Source organism: Conger conger, chromosome 3 (genome assembly GCF_963514075.1).
Source record: "Conger conger chromosome 3, fConCon1.1, whole genome shotgun sequence".
Taxonomy (NCBI): Eukaryota; Metazoa; Chordata; class Actinopteri; order Anguilliformes; family Congridae; genus Conger; species Conger conger.
In genome coordinates this window covers 45,668,540-45,686,765 of record NC_083762.1, presented here as the reverse complement: position 1 = coordinate 45,686,765, position 18,226 = coordinate 45,668,540, and the positions used below count along the sequence as shown (strand labels likewise).

Sequence of the window (18,226 nt, the reverse complement as noted above, 5' to 3'; positions counted from 1 at the left end):
TGTTAAAAAAAAAAATGGCAGTGTTGACATTTTTCTCTTCAAACTCATACACTTACTGTATAAACTGAAGAATATTTTCAAGTTAAATTTAACTTCACTTTAAATTACTGAACTAATTTTAGGTTGCATAACCATTGTTTTTGATAACTGCTGCGCATCTGCGTTGCATCGAGTCAACCAACTTCTGGCACCTAGAAACAGGTATTTCAGCCTAGAATTAACAAACTACATTGCACAGTTCATTGCACAATTTTTGCATTTTGCTTCAGAAACTGCATTAATTTCACCCAACAAGTTTTCAATGGGGTTGAGGTCAGGGATTGAGCTGGCCACTCAATTACCTCAATCCTTTTTGTCTGGAACCAAGATGTTGCTCACTTACTTGTGTGTTTGGGGTCGTCTTCCGATTTCCGGGGCATTTCCCCTTCGGCATATGGCACCATAATCAAGTATTTTGATGTATTCAAACCGATCAATGATCCCTGGTATATGATAAATAGGCCCAACACCGTAGTAGGGAAAAACATCCCCATACCATGATTTTTGCGCCACCATGCTTCACTGTCTTCAGTGACTCTGAGCTAGATTCCAAGTCAAGCCTCAAGTCTCTGAGCTAAAGTCCGAGTCAAGTCTCAAGTCTCCAGAATGGTGCAACCTAAACAACAGTATGGCTTTAGAAATTAATCACGATTCCTATGCTAATTGAAGATATAGAAACCAGAAGTGTGACAACTGAAAAGCAGTAGTATCAGGGGCACACAAAAAGATAGTGGTTATTTCATTTATTTATTCATATATCGATGAAATACCACGCCTAACCCAACGTTTTGGCAAAGCCTCTCTCAAGATGGCTGGAGAAAGGCTTGCCAAATCCTCAGGTCTACTGTGGTAGGCAATTGATATATCAATAAATAAGATAAAATAAATTGCCATTCTATTTTTTAAGAACTCCGTGTGACTCATGTGACATAATGTAAGCATTACCATGGGCTGTAATACAATATGATGGTCAATAACAGAATAGGGGCCGGTTACCTAAACATAGATTAATCTTAACCTGGACTAAATGTGGTTTTGTATGGATAATCTCCAATTACATTTAGCCTAGGACTAGGCTTAATCTGTATCTGCAACTCAAGAATAATAATTCTAACTTCATTTGAAAACGAATTTACAAAGTGTTGAAATTTTAATCACGTTGCAGTTTTGGTTTTTAATACACTCAAACTTACCTGTTAACTCAAAGGTACCTGTTAAGCATTTACTATAATCTTTTTTTGTTTTTTTAGCTAGATATTGTTTATGCATAGTAAAATTATAAATCATTTCAAAACCACATGCAACTACAGTACATGCCAAACTCAGGTTCTACGGTAGCTTTTACTGTTAACGTCAATTACAAACAAGCTCTCTCGAAAATACAGTTCATATTTGTATGACACTGGAATACCAAACAATGTCCACGCAACGAGTACATAACGTCACCTAACAAGACATTCAAAATCACTCGTTGTCCTGCTAGCATATCGGCTCCAGATCAAAATCACATTACATGACCGTTTTACTGAAAACGCAGCTGCTTATGTGAACGTTGACAATGAAAATGTACAGGGCATTTCAAGCCTGATGAAGTTTGTTTTAACTTTACTATACCTTACGCTTGCATAGCTTTTCAAGATCAACCATTTGAAATGCCTACGTCGCTGCAACTTGGCAGTCAACAAAATAAGAAAATATGAGCTTCTGTTATACTGATTAAACAGTGACACGAACATTATACTGAGTCTTGTGTCATTTGGCCAACACAACACTTTAGCCAAGTTACGTTAACGCAGCAGTGAACAGCGGTGCCCAGCAAACATGCCCGTGCGGGCCCACTGTGGGTAAGTGTGGGTTTACTGTGGGGCAGTGTGGGCAGGGCAAACCCACAATAATCCCACGTGGGCCCCATGTGGGTTAGCCCATGTGGGGCCCGCAGCAGTTTTGCCCTTTTGGGCCCCCATGAGGGTTTTCTGTGGGCAAGCCCTCTGTGGGTTTACCCACACTAATCACACGTGGGCCCCATGTGGGTTAGCCCATGCGGGGCCCGCAGCAGTTTTGCCCTTTTGGGCCCCCATGAGGGTTTTCTGTAGGCAAGTCCACTGTGGGTTTACCCACACTAATCCCACATGGGCCCCATGGGTCTATACTGCAGGTACAAAATAGGCCCAAACTAATTTTGTTATTTGTTAAGAACCCACAGAGCATGCCCACAGGGACACTGGAGAACTGCCCATGTGGGCCCACAGTATTCCCCCAGTATGCCCACAGTGTACTTGTGGGCATACTGGGCATACTGCGGGCCCACAATGGGCCCAAGTGGGGCCCACACTTTGGGGAACACGGGCCCACAGTTTGCCCCAGTGGGGCCCACACTGGGGCCCACACAGGGGCATGCTGCGGGCCAACAATGGGCCCCAGTGGGGCCCACACTCAGCCCTGGGCCCACAGGGGCATGCTGCGGGCCCACAATGGGCCCCAGTGGGCTGTCCCACTGGGGACCCACCTGGGCCCCATAGTGTGGGGCCCACACGTGCCCCGCATTTCACGCTGGTAACCTGGCTCCAATTTTCTGCCCGCAGTGGCCCCACACAGGCCCCAAAGGGGCATGTTTGCTGGGTGTGATCAGCTCCAGTGCTGGTAAACGGATTTCCCTTTCCGTATGAGTTTTCAAATGTCTGTTGAAATTTGAGGTGGTTGCTCCCGCATCTTTTATTTTAATTCCCACAGTTGAATTAGTAGTTGCAACCATTTTGTTTGGGTCGACGAACCTGAATTATTTAAACTCAAAGGCGGAACAACATGCGGAACTGTAATCTTAGTGAACTATGCTAGAAATGCAGCGTCGGGTGTTGCTGTAGTTGCAACTAAAAGGCGCACGGTATGGCGCGTAAAACGACATTGGGTGTGTTTTAACTAAGGAATGTATTTCATATAAATAATTGAAAAATAATCATTGCTTGTCACATTATTCACTTCGTCATTTCCACGATGCCGTTTGGCATTTATTGTTCACGAGTCCTTATTGACGAGTCCGAGTCGAGTCTGGAGTCCGTGTACGTGCAACTCAAGTGTGACTCGAGTCATCATCTCTGATATATCAACGTTCAGTGTGCACTTTATTAGGTATTTATTAGACTTATTATTTAGACTTCTACTTCTGTAGCCTATCCACTAGGGCAGGGGTCGGCAACCCTGGTCTTGTGGAGCCGCAGGGTGTGCTGGTTTTTGTTTTTGCCTTTTGCAACCGATTCAGACCCAAGGAACCAGGTGGGGCGATTTAACTGGATAATCGACTGCTTTAATTGATAAGTGCTGAGTAATAACGAAAGCCAGCAAACCCTGTGGCTCTCCAGGAACAGGGTTGCCGACCCCTGCACTAGAGTTATGATGTGTTGTGTTTTCAGAGATGGTCTTCTGCATACCACTGCGTTATTTGCGTTACTGTCACCTTCCTGTCAGCTTTCACCACTCTGGCCATTCTCCTCTGACATCTCATTACCAAGGCATTTTTGTCTGCAGAACTGCTGCTCACTGGATTTGTTTTTTGTTTTTTTGCACCTTTCTTTGCAAACTCCAGAGATTAGTGTGCATGAAAATCCCAGGAGATCAGCAGTTTTTGAGATACGAAAACCACCCTGTCTGCCACCAAATCAATCAATCAAAGTCACTTAGATCACATTTTCTAATGGTTGATGTGAACATTAACTGAAGCTCCTGACCCGTATGTACAAGATTGTATGCATTGCACTGTTACCACACAATTGGCTGATTAGATAATCGCATGAATAAGTTGCTGTCATAAAGTAAAACTGTTCCTAATAAAGTGCTCAGTGAGTGTGTGTATATATATTTATATATTCTTTTCAATTATTTCAGAGAGGCAGATCTAGCAGATGCAAGAGCTTGCTTGTACTGAAAGAGGCAATCTTTCCATGAAAGACAAAATACTCTTAGCTCAGTTGATCGCCATGTTCACTCCAATCTTCTTGTGGACTGCTTCAGGGCACGGGCTGTGTCACTGTACCAGGGAGTTTTTCCCCTGATATTCTTTTCTTTTTACAGGGACAATTTTATTGAGTGGGTTTCAATGAGTAAGAGTTAACTGGTTCGTCAGTTGGTATGATCATACTCCAATCTGTTATTTCTTCGCTGGAAATGAGAGTGTGGGAGCATATTTATAAAATTTAGAATGGCTTCAGTGGTAATTGCTCAGCTGTGGTAATATCTAGGCTCTGCTATAAATGTGTTAGTTACCTGAATTTCAAATGTAATAAGGAAGTGGTCAGATAGTACAGGGTTATGGAGTTCAGTGTTAAGATTTACAACATTGATACCATATGATCACTCGTTCTAAAGCATGGTTACGGTAGTGAATGGGCCCTCAATCATTCTGTACAAAAGCAACAGAGTCAATCAGAGAGGCAAAGGCTGTTCCAAGGGCATCATCATGTTTATCAACATGTATGTTGAAATCACCAACAATTAGAAGTTTATCTGCAGAAACGGCAGGTTCGCTGGCACTCTATTCGCACTTGAGAATGAGCTGTTATACACTTCTATGCAAACTCTGCCGCTGTTTTCAGCTGCCATTATTTTAATGAAAGTAAGAAGCCTGAGGTAATCGCAAAGATATATGGGATATCCTTCCAGTGAGGGACACAGGCATACTGCATTAAACATCATTCAAATGAAGGCACCTTAGAACCTTTGCAAACCTTCAAATGGGATGGCACTCGATGCCTTCCTGCTTCAGAATACTGCCTAAGAAATCATAATTTTTGCCGTTTGAGATGCAGCTGTAAACGCAGCATTACAACCAAGTAGCCAAAACAAGGCTTCATGTTTGAGGCTCAATTCATGGCCATGCAGGGAGTCGTTGCACACTAGCCCCACTGCTGTTGGCTCCAGGTAGGTGTTTGAATATTAGTCAGATGGTAATAATACTGTTTTTAAAAAAAGTTCATCTGTGTTTTTTCTTCTCTATCTCATGCACTTAGTGGAGTGCTGGACTTCCTGTGCAAACATCATGGTGGTAATACTTAAATGATTTTTAAAAAGAAATTTGGACCATGGAGTCCTGTAGGAGTTTCAGGAGGATGGCATGATCGATTGTATGAAACCAGAAAACCAGACTGGAAGCTGTGGCAGAGGTTGTTATTGATTTACATGCTCTTGAAGAGGAGCAGCAACCATTTTTTCAAACCCCTTGGAAAGAATAGGGAGGTTAGAGATAACTATCCGGGGCTTCAGGATCCAGGGTACGCTTCTTAAATCTGGGGCTTGCAGTCTTGAGAGCTTGGGGGATGCTGCCAGATTGGAGGGAAAGGTTTATTGCCTGGGTGATGAGTGGGCTTAGAGCAGGAATGCATATTTTGAGCATGGCAGCCGGGATAATATCCATGATACTACAATGGTTTCATCTGGCGGATTGTGACCTCGATTTCCCCTTGGGTGACTACAGCAAAGCAGGGGAGAGGCTGGGGTAGTGCTGGAGGGTCAAGGATAGCAGGAGACATAGTAGTTGAGCTGATAAGGGATCTAATATTGTTGACTTTAGAGTTGAACAAGTCAATGAAACTATTACACTGCTCCTCTGTTGCCTGAATGGGAGGATGTGATCGGGGACTAAGTGGTGTATTGTGGTAAACAGGTGTTTTGAATGTCCAGAGTTTTTATTGATGAAGTTGGAGTAAAATGTTGAATGAGCCTCCTTTACGGCTTTGGAATAAGCCCTTTGGTGGTCACGATAGGCCAGATTGTGGACCATGAGCCTGGAGTTCCTGTAACAATGCTCCAATATGCGTCCAGCTGATTTAATTCTTCTCAATTCAGGAGTGAACCAGGGAGCAAAGCAAGAAAAACCAACCCACCAGGTTCTGATGGGTGCATGGAGCTTCAATATATCACTCCCAAGATTCAACTCAACTAATTCAACTGCTGGTTGGGGAGGGCAAGGTTCAGGAGGTCATGTGATGGGCTATCTTGGTTAATGTTTCTCCAGTTCCTCAAACACATCTGACGCTTTGTCTTAGATAATGGAGGTAAGGAGACTAGGTCAATTGACACAACCATGTTGTCCGACACTCCAAGGCCATCAACTGGAAGGTCCGTGATGACCAGGTCAAGTGTATGTCATCATGAATATTGACATCCCTGAGGACCAAAATAATGGTTGAAGTAGAGAAGAGTGATATGAGAAGATCAGTTATTTCAGGAATGAAGGATGAGTTGGATTTAGATGAAGAATAGTATATAGAATGGTGATGGGATTGGAGGGGAGGTTGCATTTAACAGCGAGACATTCAAAAGAAGATATTTCAGGCAGAGGCAGGAGGGACAATTTCAGTTGAGCTTGGTGTATGATGGCAAGACCACCGCCATGGCTGGAGCTGCAAGCTTTTTCAGTGTACTTGTAGCCAGCAGGGCATGTCTCATTAATGTCAGGATCTGTGTTTTTCATTGTCTAGTCTTTTGTCAATGTGCTTAGCGTTTCCGTGTTTCGGTACCCTCTGTGCACACACCGTAGTCATTCATTTAATGTTATTCGTTTCACCTGCGCTTCACTTCCTGATTGTTTCCCACACCTGATTTCCATTCCCTCTTGTCACCTGTCTTATAAAAGCCCCTCTGCCAGATTATATGTTTACTCCATACTGTCCAGCATTTATTCCTAATTGATTCCCGTTACGACCTGTTTTGTTTTCGACTTCTATCTTTAGCGTATCCTGTCTGTATAGTCCTGATACGTGGTTTATTAACTTGTTTTTGTTTTTTGACCTCTGCATCTGATTTGCTTGTTTGTTTTCGACCCTTCACTTGTGACCATGACTTCAATTTGGATTATCCTTGTTGTATCTGTATGCTGGAGTATTTACTCTCTTTCTGGACTATCGATTACAAACAACCTATTCCCTGCTATTCCTGTTTGCTGGCTACCGAGCCCCACCTTTCTGACTTGCCTTTATTTTAATTAAGACTCTGAACTGATTCATGCCTGCTGAATTTCTGCGACTGGGTCCTGTTGTTCTAATTCCCTGATAATTAAGGGCTGAATGGGGGAAGTTTGGCACAAAATAATAATCTTTGACTTGTCTCATTCAGTAAAGAATTGACATGTTTATCAAATGCAAGTTGAAATAATGAAATCTATTTTGTAATTAATTTTATAATATAAAAAATCTATTGAAAAATGCTGTCCCCAGTCTTTATGTTACAACCGATATACACACTGCTTGGGTCTATGAAGTAAACCTGCTTGTAGCTCCACCCCCTTTTTTATCCAGGAAATGAGTGCCTTTGTCTGACTCAAGACCAAATTCAGAGTTGCTAGGTTTTAGCATTTTGAAATAAATGTCCTTCAAAATCTGAAAATGAGTCTGTCACTATAAAAGTCACACCCAAACACCCACATTTTCATATAATATATATAATTATTTCATAATTATATTTAATTCAAAGGAAGTAGCTGCCAACCATGTGCTTGCTAAAACCTTTGTTTTGATTAACGTTACCGCAAGTCACAAGAATGCATCGCATCTCAAATGCATATTATAACTGTGTTCTGTCCTTATGTTCTTGGAAGTGCGGTCTCCCATAAAAATGTAGCCTACTTCACGAAAACGAAGTTCAGCCTGGACTTTGCATTCTTAGTGCACGTCTTTTACTCTACCATCGTCCTTTACTCTGGAAACTGATCTTTGTGGACTCCCTCCCTCCTTCTACTATTGGAGGAGACCAGCAAAGCGGCTGTGCCCTCCTACACTCCCCTGGGGAAATGTACATCAATGTAAGCTTCAGTGGATGTCTTGTCACATTTCTGGGTGACTTCATCATGCTCACTTCCACATACTATGAAAGCCACCCACAAAATCGAGCACTATCCACTACGCAGAGATGGCAGATAACTTGAATTCTCCCAGTTATGCAAGATATTTAGCCAAATTTGTATGTTGTTATCACGCAGTGTCTTACCTGGATTGCAACATATCAGTTTGTTTTTGTGCCTCATTTCCTACAAATTCCCCAATTCAAGACTGGGAAGCTGGTGACTATTTATGGGCTTATGATTTGGAAATTTCAGGAATTGTCAATGTTGACTTTAATGACAGTGAAGCAGATGGGCTATCCCGATTTTCTCCACTTGTTAACTCCATGGAGCATATATAGAACTGGAGCCAGAAGTTGCAGAAACCAATATGGCATCCAGTGCACCATAACACTCAATTTGCCTGTAGGCTATAATGGAAAGATTCCTGCTGTCTAGAAAATCAAGTGGTTTACAAGTATATTTTCAGCCCTGTTATATCCAAAATACATCTAAAATTAAGAATCAATTTGTGATTTTACTTGACATGGTTTGACAATGACATTAAAAGTACGGAAAAAGTTGATAATTCGCTGATGATATGGAGCCTTGTACTTTTGTGGTTGCACAACAATTTAATACTTTGTTTGCTTATATGAAGTTGTTGCTGCTGCTGTTTATAATGAAATGTGCTAGCATAGCATTTAGCAGAATGCCTGAAATGCAATTCAGCTCGACATCCGCTTTACCTCCCCATAGAGTGTCAAAAGAATGGGAGAGAGTGGGAGGGTCCAGGCAGTGAAGCACCCGGGCTGAGCGCAAGAGCGCTTTCTGGCCCATTTTGGTCCATTTTTTTCAGAGATACATTTCATTCTGTTTTGTTGGCTCATTGAAAATATTGCACTTTAATACCCCTTTTACAATAGAAATCCTATGAAGCCCTGTCTCCATTCTCTTGTCTATGAGGTCTGTAAGAATATAATAGAACATTTTCACTAATATATTTTAATGTCATAGATAGGCTATCTAACTGCTGTTGGTCCCATATACTTTCTATTGTAAGAAAGGTAAGCCAATTCAGTATTTCCCAAAACATCTGGACCAAAATAATCATCGTTTCATAAACCACGAGACATAATGAAATGTATCGCTGAAATACATTTATTTGGTTCTTAAATCAACTTGGGTTTTTACATAAATAGGCAAAAACCTCGTGTGAGCTCAGCAGCCATACTTCCGGGTACCCTCACTGCTTAGTTTAGCCGAGGGCGTGCTTTCCACAACCCGACGTCTCGTCACAAAATCGAAGGATGAATGTCACGTGATTAACGCAAACAATATGGCGGCGCCCTGTGCTGTAAAGTGTTTGGTAAGACGAGGTAAGATGCATTTGATTTCGGTGATCTATGTTGCTTCGGATGTACGCGTGTCGTGCGTATGGGATTGATTTTCCTGAACAAGCAGCATATTAACTGATTTTCTCATCTTCCGGATAAAGTTGTTTATACAGCCATTATTAGTATAGGTAGCCTAGATACACAGTGTGTTGCAAGTATCAGTTGCCGACTATCATGCCGTGTCTCACGCCGTCACATTGTGTTTGTTTTTTGTTTTGTTTTTTTACATTTAGAGCAATGCACTAATAATGCTAATTATTTTGGAGGTGAGCATTTAATCTCATACCAATTCGGCAACTTTACGTTTCGCCTGGAATGTTCTTATTCGACATATTTACATCACTGCTTAGTTAGACAATACAAACGACTATTGAGTTGGCGATAACTCGCAGTGAACACTGTATGTGACATTAAACAAAATGTATTAATCACGATGCGACCATTGCCCTGTCCCCAAGTGTTACCGTCCATATCGAGTTGGTTGCTCAAGTAACTTCGTTCCCGATTAACAGGAAAGTGTCAACAATAGCACAATAAATTAGTTGTTTGTTTACAATGGAATAAAGTATCAACGATCCAATTGAAATTATAATACCGATACTCGCTACGTTTATATTCCTCCATCGAAATGCTCTTGCCGTCTTCAACTTCAATGTTATCTAAAAATACTTCGTGACTCTCGAAATAAAGTTCAGTTCACCCCTAATTTGAGACACGATTGTAGGATCTGTCATTGGCTGCTTAGCTAACGGTAGAGAGATTGGTGTACTTTCTGTGAAAAATGATTATCAATTTATTTTGAAAGCATTCTTTGCATCATAAACCTGTGCGTGAGCGATTCCGCGTTTATGATATGTCAAGATGTACGCGCAATGGGGCACCCTCCACCTACCTAACACAAACCTAAAGTAGTACACTACAGAGAGAAGGAAAAGAGCAAAAAGTTTTGTGTGTGTAAAGGGGAGAGGTAGTAACTGCAAACTGTTATCTAGATCAGAGCAAGAGCCATAGCTTATATAAAACGGATTGTCGATGTTGCTTGCGTTAACAGATGACAAAAAACTACGTTTTAAGTGAAATGTTTGCATTTGCTCAAAAGATAGGAAATTGATCACCCCAAACATCAGCCTGCTCTCCATCAAGGTATAATAATGGCGATAATAATATAATATTATGCTACAACCATGTACAGTGTCTACTGTACGTCAAACACCATGTGCTCACCAGGGGGAAGTTTGTTGAAAATTCAAACCTCAAACAATTCATAAAAGCAAATTTGCATATTAAACTTGGAGGCAATATAATTATTTTGCACTTTTCTAAAGCGTGCTTTAATTCCAACAACGGCCAATGTGTCCTATTTGGGACCACATATCTTATATAACTCCATCAACATAGCTTGTCCACAAAACATGTCAGTATTGGCATACAATTGTTAAACTAGTATGATTAATTAATTGATTGATCCTGCATTAATGGGGTAATAAACCCTAAATCACGTTTTGAGTTGTAAAGTGAATCCTATTGTTTAATATATATATATATATATATATATATATATATATATATATATATATATTTTAAAGCCATGCCACTCCCATTTTGTGCAAAAGATAGCAACCCTGACTGAAAAGTTAAGTTTGAGCAACGCCCCTATCCGTGAGGTGGAGCCAGGGTGAAAACCTGCATAAACATAAGCACGTAACTCCGCAACGCCGCCCCTCTTGTTGATTCAGTCGGCTAGAGCGGACATGCCCACAAACACTTCGTAATCTCTCCAGGCTCACGCGCTGAGTGGGAAAGTAGGAAATAAACCTAACGGTCTTTAAATGAGCGCAAAATGTGGTCGTCCATATATGAAAATTATAGTGATTTTCAAAACACCACCAAGCCGTAGTATGACTTACCGCACAAAAACCTAGATTAGCACTTTTTTTAATTGCAAGAAGCTGGTAGCTAACGGCAAGGTTAACACCGCTTCTGCAACGTGATGTTAAAAGTGAAACCGAACTATTATCATCAAGTGGGTAGTCTGGTTAGTTAGTCTAGCTAGTCAATCTACTTTTCATGGTTATCGATTATAATGTAGTTGATGTGGTATTTAATAAGATTAATACCACATCATCTTAGTTTTCCATTCGCTTGTGGTCTTTCTTGACTACAGTGGGATGCGGAAATTTTGGCACCCCTGGTTTAAATGGAGCAGTTGAAGGCAAGGTCTGGAAGACCAAGAAGGATTTCAGATAGAATGTTCTGAGACCTGGTGAGAAATGATCAGAAGAACCCACACATCACTGCAAAAGAGTTGCAAAAAGGAGCAGAAAACACAGGTCTAACTGTTCCAGGACAATAATACAACATACTTTAAACAAGAAAGACCTGCATGGCATGCTTTGCAGTTGTGTGGCAGATGGGGGCACAGGAAATATTGTACGAGTATATGAAATCAACATACAGTACTGTGCAAAAGTTTTAGGCAGGTTTAAAACTTGCCTAAAAAAAATTAAAATGCTGTAAAGTAAGAATGCTTTCAAAAATAGAAATGTTAATAGTCTCTGTTTATCAATTGCCAAAATGCAAAGTGAGTGAACAGAAGAAAAATCTAAATTAAATCATTATTTGGTGCGACCACCCTTTGCCTTCAAACCAGCATCAGTTCTTCTAGGTACACTTGCACAAAGTGAGGGATTTTGTAGGCATATATTCAGGTGTGTGATTAACCAATTATACCAAACAAAAGCTAATGATCATCAATTTAATATGTAGGTTGAAACACAATCAGTAACTGAAACAGAAACAGCTGTAAATGGTAAATGGCATTTATATAGCGCCTTTATCCAAAGCGCTATACAATTTATGCTTAGCTGTGTAGGAAGGTTAAAACCAGGTGCGGAACAGCCAGTCTCTGCTTCCAAGGTGAGGTTGCTGAAGACAGTTTAATGTCAGAAGTCTTGCACCATGGCAAGACTGAGCACAGCAGCAAGACACAGGGTAGTTAGCAAGCATTAGCAAGGTCTCTCCCAGGCAGAAATTTCAAGGCAGACAGGGGTTTCCAGATGAGGTGTCCAAGCTCTGTTGAAGAAGCACAAAGAAACGGGCAATGTTGAGGACCGCAGTGGTCAGCCAAGGAAACTTAGTGCAGCAGATGAAATACACATCATGCTTACTTCCCTTCGCAATCGGAAGATGTCCAGCAGTGCCATCAGCTCAGAATTGGCAGAAAGTCTGGTTAGAAGTTGTCTGGTCAGAAGTGGTCTTCATGGAAGAATTGCAGCCAAAAATCCATACCTCCGACGTGGAAACAAGGCCTGTGAGTTCCATACCTTTAAGCCAGAAATCATAAAAAGTGGAGTGTGTTACATTTATACACTTTCATTAAACTAATTGCGTTCACTATGCAATAGAACCTGACCAGACCTCTCTGATTGGCTATTTTGAATACTGATCGTAGCAACTACTGTCAGTCACACATGTATTTAAATAATGCTTACTTGCTTCAAATAGTTCCATTAGCAACCAATTGTCAACACCCTTATAACACCATAGCAACAACATAATAACACCCTGGCAACCACCTAGCAACACCTGAGTAACCACCTAGCAACACCTCAGCAACCACCTAGCAACACACTAGCTACCACCTAGCATCACCTTAGCAACCTGATTAGTAGTACCCTAGAAACCGCATAGTAACAACCTAACACACCTTAGCAACTACCTTTCAACACCCTAGCAACCAATTATCAACACCCTAATCACACCATACTTTGTAATACCCTAGCAACACCCTAGCAACCACTTAGCAACACTTAAGCAACTACCTAGCAACACCCTAGCAACCACCTAGTAACAGCCTAGCAATCACATAGCAGCCACCACCTAATACACCTTAGCAATTACCGAGCAACAACCGATTTACACACTAACCAGAGCTTGGCCTCACCTTAACATCCCCTTAGCAACCACCTAGCAACACCTTAGAAACTACCTAGCAACACCCTAGCAACCACCTAAAACACCTTAGAAACCACCTAGCAATGACCTAGCAACACCTGATAAACCACCTAGCAACACCCTAGCATACCCAAACACCATAGTATTAGCAGTTGTAGCAATAGTCCACCAGTCCACCAGTCCAGTTTCTTTAGGAAATGCACATCTCTATCACACTGCAATCACACTATTATTCACAAGTTGTATTTACTATTCCACTCATAAGTGTCTTATGAGGTGTAAAATACTATTGTATACAAAAGTTTCCTAGGACAGGTTTCCTGAAATGCTCCTGAAAATGCACCCTTCCCCTACCTCCCTCTCAACCTCCCTCTTTCTGCTCTCCCTTCTGGCAGCAGCTCCAGAAGATTGTAAAAATATTAACATCTATTATACTCATATATTGGTTGAGGTCCACTGATTGACATTTTTGTCAAATACCCAACCCCCATTAACAAGTCAAACATTGCACAAGTAGGCTTGCACCTTATTTATAAGCATACTGAATAATAAAATATTGCCGAGAAGGTGAGGTCCCCCCAGGCTTGTTTTGCCTCCCCACCTGTTACAAAATAAGGAACCGTTGTTACTAAAGGAATGGCATCGTAAAATCATTTATACTTATAGAACCGTGAGTTTTAATGCTTCAAACGGTATATCCTTTGACCATATTGATTACAATTTCATGGTATGTAACAATGTTCCCTCAAAATGGAAAAAAATTCACCTGCACATAAATTATTGGGCCAAGTGCCAAAAGCCCATTTCAGGGTGTAAAAATAGCCAATTCATGGGTACTACCTGCACTCAGGAAGATGAAGAGTAAAATCAAACAGGAGTTGCTTGCCTTGCTTGTCATAGTATTTTTTTTTGCAGGCACAAAGCCCTATTGGCTGGGGGTAGGGGATCTTAGGGATCAAAAGGGCTATATGCTATTTCTGGCCAAGTGTGCTCATACATAGAACAGGATGAGATGTAGCTGACCAAACAGTAGTCCAGAAATGTGACCAAATACACCACTGGTAAAGAGTTGTGAAAATGATATCGGACACCATACAAAACAGAAGTGGGCAACTGAGTAGGAACTGATGAAAGGGACAAATGGAAGAATTTTGTTTTTAATTTTAGAGACTTTGGTGACATTGAGTGCTCTAGATGAATTAATTCAATTTCAGGCATAGTGAGTCAAATCAATCTCCTGTCGTACTACTTTGTGGGCTCCCTCTTGTGGCTCATGGAACTCTTCTGATTACTGTGGATGTTGAGTGTTAACATAATGAGAAGCGCTAAGCCTTTCAATTTAAAACCTCTTTGGTATTGTATTACCCACTCAGAAGGATCATTTCAATATCCATATCTAGGTATTGTTGCAGATTTCAGTTAACAAAAAGATCAAGCTAGGTCCAGAGATTAATTAAAATGTTCTCTCCATCTAGGAAAAAATGCTGCTGAATGTACAGTACTCGACTTAGTGTCAGATTTAGTTTTATCTGCTCATCTGTTCCAAAGGCTGCTACAGGCTCCTTAATGCATCTAGGAAAAGTTAATCCAGGTAGGAAAAGTGTTTTTATGGTGAAAACATTAGCAAAATTAGTTTATTTGTTTATGGACTCATTTTTGAAGGAAGGTGAGTGGGCAGAGTGAGAGTTGGCTGCCTTACGGAATGTGTCAAACCCCTCACCCTTTGCAGCTATTTATGAATGCCCAAGTGATCAACTTTTACTTCCCCATTAAGAAATAGGATAATAAGTCTATTTTTGGCCACACATTACACAAGTGTCAAAGCAACAAAGCATTCTCAAATGTTCCCTCAGGTTATGGGCATGTTAGAAACAGGTATTATTATGAATGATTTGCTGAAAATTGCATATTATTTTTATTTTACGTTTTACACATTTCAAAATTAATTTGGTCAACTTTTGTAATTTTGTATACTCTTTGTAATTTTCTCTCCTAATTTTGCCCCATTTTCAATGTAGAATAACCTGTATGTTGTATTTAAACCCTTGAAGTATACTTGAAGTATAAATGACTTACTTGTGGCAGGGACTATTATGTCATGCAATTGTGCTGTGAGCTGCAGGTACAACAGCTGCTGAGTTGTTTATCTGAAGGGCTTGCCTGCAGTCTGACTCTTTGGAGCAGCACAGGAGTGTCCAAGTTATGAAGAGCTCTGCGTCCATGCTGGTCATGTGGCTCGCTGCTGCTGTTTTTGCTGAATGTCAATGCACAAAGACACGTTTGGGGATCAAAAATCCATCCATCCATCCATTGTCTGAACCCGCTTATCCTGATCAGGGTCGCAGGGGGGCTGGAGCCTATCCCAGCATACATTGGGCGAAAGGCAGGAATACACCCTGGACTGGTCGCCAGTCCACCGCAGGGCACACGCACCATTCACTCACACACTCATGCCTACGGGCAATTTAGACTCTCCAATCGGCCTAACCTGCATGTCTTTGGACTGTGGGAGGAAACCGGAGTACCCGGAGGAAACCCACGCAGACACGGGGAGAACATGCAAACTCCGCACAGAGAGGCTCCGGCCGACGGGGATTCGAACCCAGGACCTCCTTGCTGTGAGGCGGCAGTGCTACCCACTGCACCATCCGTGCCGCCGGATCAAAAAATCCTGTCATGGAATTAGATCACAAGATTCTTTATGTGATCATGCAGCAAACCTGGCTTATGTTTGGGGAGACTGGCAAAAAGATTGGTCGTAGTGTGCAAAGCACCATGTTATTGGTTTGGATGCACTTTGGATGCTCTGGGTCGGGGTTTTTGGATTAACTTCTCCCATACTCAGTTTGGTTTGCTGCCACCATGTTCAAAACAATTCGAAGCATCGGCCATGGATATGGAAATTGGCGAAATTACATGGTCAACAACATCGACGACCTCAACTAATCTTTACAGCCCTAATTGACAGTTTTCCTGCTCCAAAACACAACAAAGAATTATGAGTGAGATTTCTGGGAATGATTGGATATTGTCACAGGTTCTACCCTAATCTCTTTTAACATTTAAAAATGCAACTATTCTATTTATTTCCATTTGTAGTGATGCAATTGTGCGTCGAGATAGAGAAAGCTACAGCAAGACCTCTCATCCTTTTGTGCATCAAATGGAGCATAAATTTGGTACAGTCTGGACAATCACAGACCACTGGGACCCAGAGAAATGTTCAGGTTATTAAAAAAATATTTTATGCAGTGAAGCTAGGCTTGGGAAGTTTTTCAGACTCAATCTCACGTCTTGACCTCCTGTCTGGCACCAACCCTTGCCATATGTCTACACATTTATATGCATGGACACACACACACAGACACACACACAGCAGCCAATTGGTAAGATTGGATGATAACAGGTAATTCTCGTGTAAATAAAATGGATAAAGCGTATATCCAGTGCAGTCCGTAAGTATTCGGACAGTGGTACAATTTCTGTTCTTTTGGCACTCCAGCAGCCTGTTGCACCAGTATAACTTAAGTTCAAATGTAGGCAAGTTTGAACGTAAATTCAGACTTGCATCATAACTTAATGAAAACCGGTTGTGCCAACTGATTTAGTTCTAAAGTACAGTTAAGGTTTACACCTACTCCCTGCTAGGTGTAAAGTCATTCTTAAAACAGCCGTTGACATAGCACATCTATTTGAAAGATTGGGAAGCTTGTTGGAGGAGAAATTCAGTGCGGTATGAGCTAGCAGTGCACTCTCTGCAATAGATGATCCCATTCCTTTGTATGATGAGTTGACGTGCACTTATGGTGGTAATAGCCTGCAGGCTGTGTTGGTGGCCATTGAGATTGAATAACTTAGCCATCATATTACTTGACAATTGACGTTAGAAAGTCACAAGACGCAAATATCGATTTGTTTTTTAAATATGCGTGATTGGTCTGAATATAGAAACGTCACTATGTAACAATGTTTTGGCTTACGGTCAACTTAGCTAAGATGTGGCATAAGTATTAATTGTGCAACTGAACAAAGACATACCTTTAGTTTAAAACTGCTAGTTGCAACTTAACATTTTGTGTGGACGTTACACCCTAACTTGTGGTCAAACTGACGTTATATTGGTGCAACATTCTGCAGTACTGTACTCCAGCACATTGGATTTTAAATTAAACAAAGAATATTGTCAAAGTGCAGATTGTCAGGTATTTCCATCCATAAAGTTTTACATTTTATGCGAGTCATAACAGGCAGCCATTGGAGGTCGCTGAGCAGGGGGGTGACGTGAATGTCTGGGAACATTTAATACCAGACAGGCTGTGGTATTCTGGATCAGTTGTAAGGGTCTGATATAGGTGGTGAGGAAGGGACGGATTCGCTAGATGTTGTACAGTAAGAACCAGCATGCCCGGGTCACCGTAGTGATGTCCTCGGAGAAGAACAGCCTGTTGTCCATCACAACTCCAAGGTTTCTTCCGCTGGGGGATGAGGTCACTGTGGTTTCCCCTAGTGAAATGGAAAAATTGGAGAAGGGAGAGGTTAGAGCAGGGATGAAGATCTGCCTTAGCTCCATCTTACCTGGGTTGAGCTTTAGATGGTGGTTGTCCATCCTGCTCTGGATGTCTCTCAGGCAGGCAGGGATACTGGTAGAAACCTGTGTGTTTGATGGGGGGAAGGAGAGAAAGAGTTGGGTGTCATCGGCATAACAATGATATGACATGCCATGAGCAGAGATAACAGGGCCAAGGGATCTGGTGTAAATGGAAAAGAGGAGGGGACAGAGGACTGAGCTCTGAGGGACTCCTGTAATAAGGGGGTGAGGGGTTGATACTCTACCAGCCCATGTCACCTGGGAGGACTGGTCAGAGAGATAGGATTTAATCCAGTCTACGGCTGTGCCACAGATCCCTGTAGATGCCAGAGAGGATAGGAGGATGGAATGATTGACCGTGTCAGAGGCTGCAGGGAGGTCAAGAAGGATCTGGACTGAGGAGAGGGAGGCTGCTTGTGCGGCCTGAAGGGATTCATTGAC

At 41.6% G+C, this 18,226-nt stretch overlaps 1 protein-coding gene across 3 annotated transcripts in view; it reads left to right on the top strand.

Annotated features, from left to right (window-relative positions):
• The first annotated feature begins 9,096 nt into the window (after nucleotides 1-9,096).
• metap1d (methionyl aminopeptidase type 1D (mitochondrial)) overlaps nucleotides 9,097-18,226 on the top strand; it is a 75,931-nt gene continuing 66,801 nt past the window's right edge. For 2 of the 3 annotated variants that reach the window (XM_061234817.1, XM_061234818.1), the window contains exon 1: nucleotides 9,097-9,225. In XM_061234817.1, coding sequence (XP_061090801.1) covers nucleotides 9,186-9,225 — 40 coding nt within the window. In that variant the 5' untranslated portion in view covers nucleotides 9,097-9,185. The remainder of the gene's footprint in view (nucleotides 9,226-18,226) is intronic. The other variant, XM_061234819.1, reaches the window with a different exon arrangement.